General features: G+C 43.0%; 1 protein-coding gene across 1 annotated transcript in view; it reads right to left on the bottom strand.

Annotated features, from left to right (window-relative positions):
• Positions 1-1,378, bottom strand: part of LOC147016817 (uncharacterized) — a 21,911-nt gene extending 20,533 nt beyond the window's left edge. Inside the window, exon 1 of the mRNA XM_085845852.1 lies at positions 1,182-1,378. Coding sequence (XP_085701978.1) covers positions 1,182-1,295 — 114 coding nt within the window. The 5' untranslated portion in view covers positions 1,296-1,378. The remainder of the gene's footprint in view (positions 1-1,181) is intronic.
• Positions 1,379-1,677: the final 299 nt, after the last annotated feature.

The raw sequence follows: 1,677 nt of genomic DNA, 5'->3' as shown, positions 1-1,677 counted from the left end.
TCACATACCATACTCAACCCCAGACTTGTCCCTCATCTGCGGCTGTATGCCTGTACTGTACATGTGCTTCTCATCTACACGTCATTACTCGCACATTCATGAAATGTGTTTACATTCCATGGAATTTTAACCACAAATTCAGGAAAACAAACAACAAAACGACTTTCTACAAGTATCCTGCTTCAGCCACAAGAGTGAGATTCTTTTACACACACACACACACACACACACACACACACACACACACGCACACACACACACACACACACACACACACACACACCTTTAATGCAGGAAGAGGGCATTTGGCCCATCATGCCTGCGCTGCATTAACCCCAGCACCCATCACCCGTCCACACACAAGCTACCTACAAATCCTGCCAACATCCTTACACCTTTCGCTCTCCAATGCGTCCAGGTACCTATCTTATTGATATATGAACCTATCCACACCCTACGCTGCCACTACCTTTCAGGGGAGACCGTTCCATGCATTAACCACTCTCTGATTGAAAGACCCCTGCCTTGAAACTGTTCCATTCCAAGTAAGATTAAAAGTGTTTCACTCGTGCATGCAAGATGAACATGCTCACATGTAGTAATTTACACTCGTACACGTACGATTCATGTCCTCGTACAGAAATGGTTCACTGCAAAGATTAATGTACATGTACATGTAAGATTCATAGACTTGCACCACTATGATGCAGTACATAGATCCATAGACCTGCACATGTAGGATTCAGACTTGTACATGATTCATGTAGTGTATTCACACAAGTATGATCCATAGACCTGCACATGTAGGATTCATCGATTTCTACCAGATAATGATTCACGTACTCTGCACACGTCATGTACGATTTGAAGACCAAGTGGGAATTTGGGTGGAATGGGTGAAAAGTTAGAAACTACAGAACTAATTACACTTTGGGATATTTCATGGCATATATATATATATATATATATATATATATATATATATATATATATATATATATATATATATATATATATATATATATATATACACACATACATACATATACATATACATACATACACACACCGATAAATGAGCATAGGAGGCACTTAAGGATCTTTGGTGAATACACGCTAACATGATCATAAGGCAGAGAGATGAAGGAGAGATGGAGAGGTAATCCAAACCAACATCTCACCTGAGACGCCCTATCCTCAGCTTCTTTTCTCAACACCTCGGCTTGTTCTGCCTTGTCCAAAGCGTTGTCCTTGTCCATCTTCAGCATCTGCATCTTTTTCTTGATGGCCTCCATCGCTCTGCCACAACGTTCTGCGATCAAATGGAACCGACGACTGAGCTTCCTGGGATTCCTGGAGGAAAAAGTCTCCTTTCCGAGCGTGTGTTTTATGTTCTTCGCTCAAATCCCCCTTTCCGCCGGGGGTCCTGCCCCCCACCACCCACCACTCCTTCGCCGCATTGAGTAGAAAATAAATCATGATTTTTTTTCGAAAAACCAGGGCAGGGGGGATTTCTTTCCCTCCGCAGGTGTAGTCCTTTTGTGAACTCGACTTGCCATTTTCACTCATCTCTCAACAAAGTGCAGTCCATGTATGGTGAACCATCGTAAGAAGCATCAACCTCGGCTCAAGCGGCCAAGCGAAACGAACATCCTTCACTGGGTTACGTGCCATGGG

Source organism: Eptatretus burgeri, chromosome 11 (genome assembly GCF_056783735.1).
Source record: "Eptatretus burgeri isolate ZD-2024b chromosome 11, Ebu_testis_v1, whole genome shotgun sequence".
NCBI lineage: Eukaryota > Metazoa > Chordata > Myxini > Myxiniformes > Myxinidae > Eptatretus > Eptatretus burgeri.
Note: the sequence above shows the minus strand (reverse complement) of the source record. Positions and strands in the feature narration are given on the sequence as shown.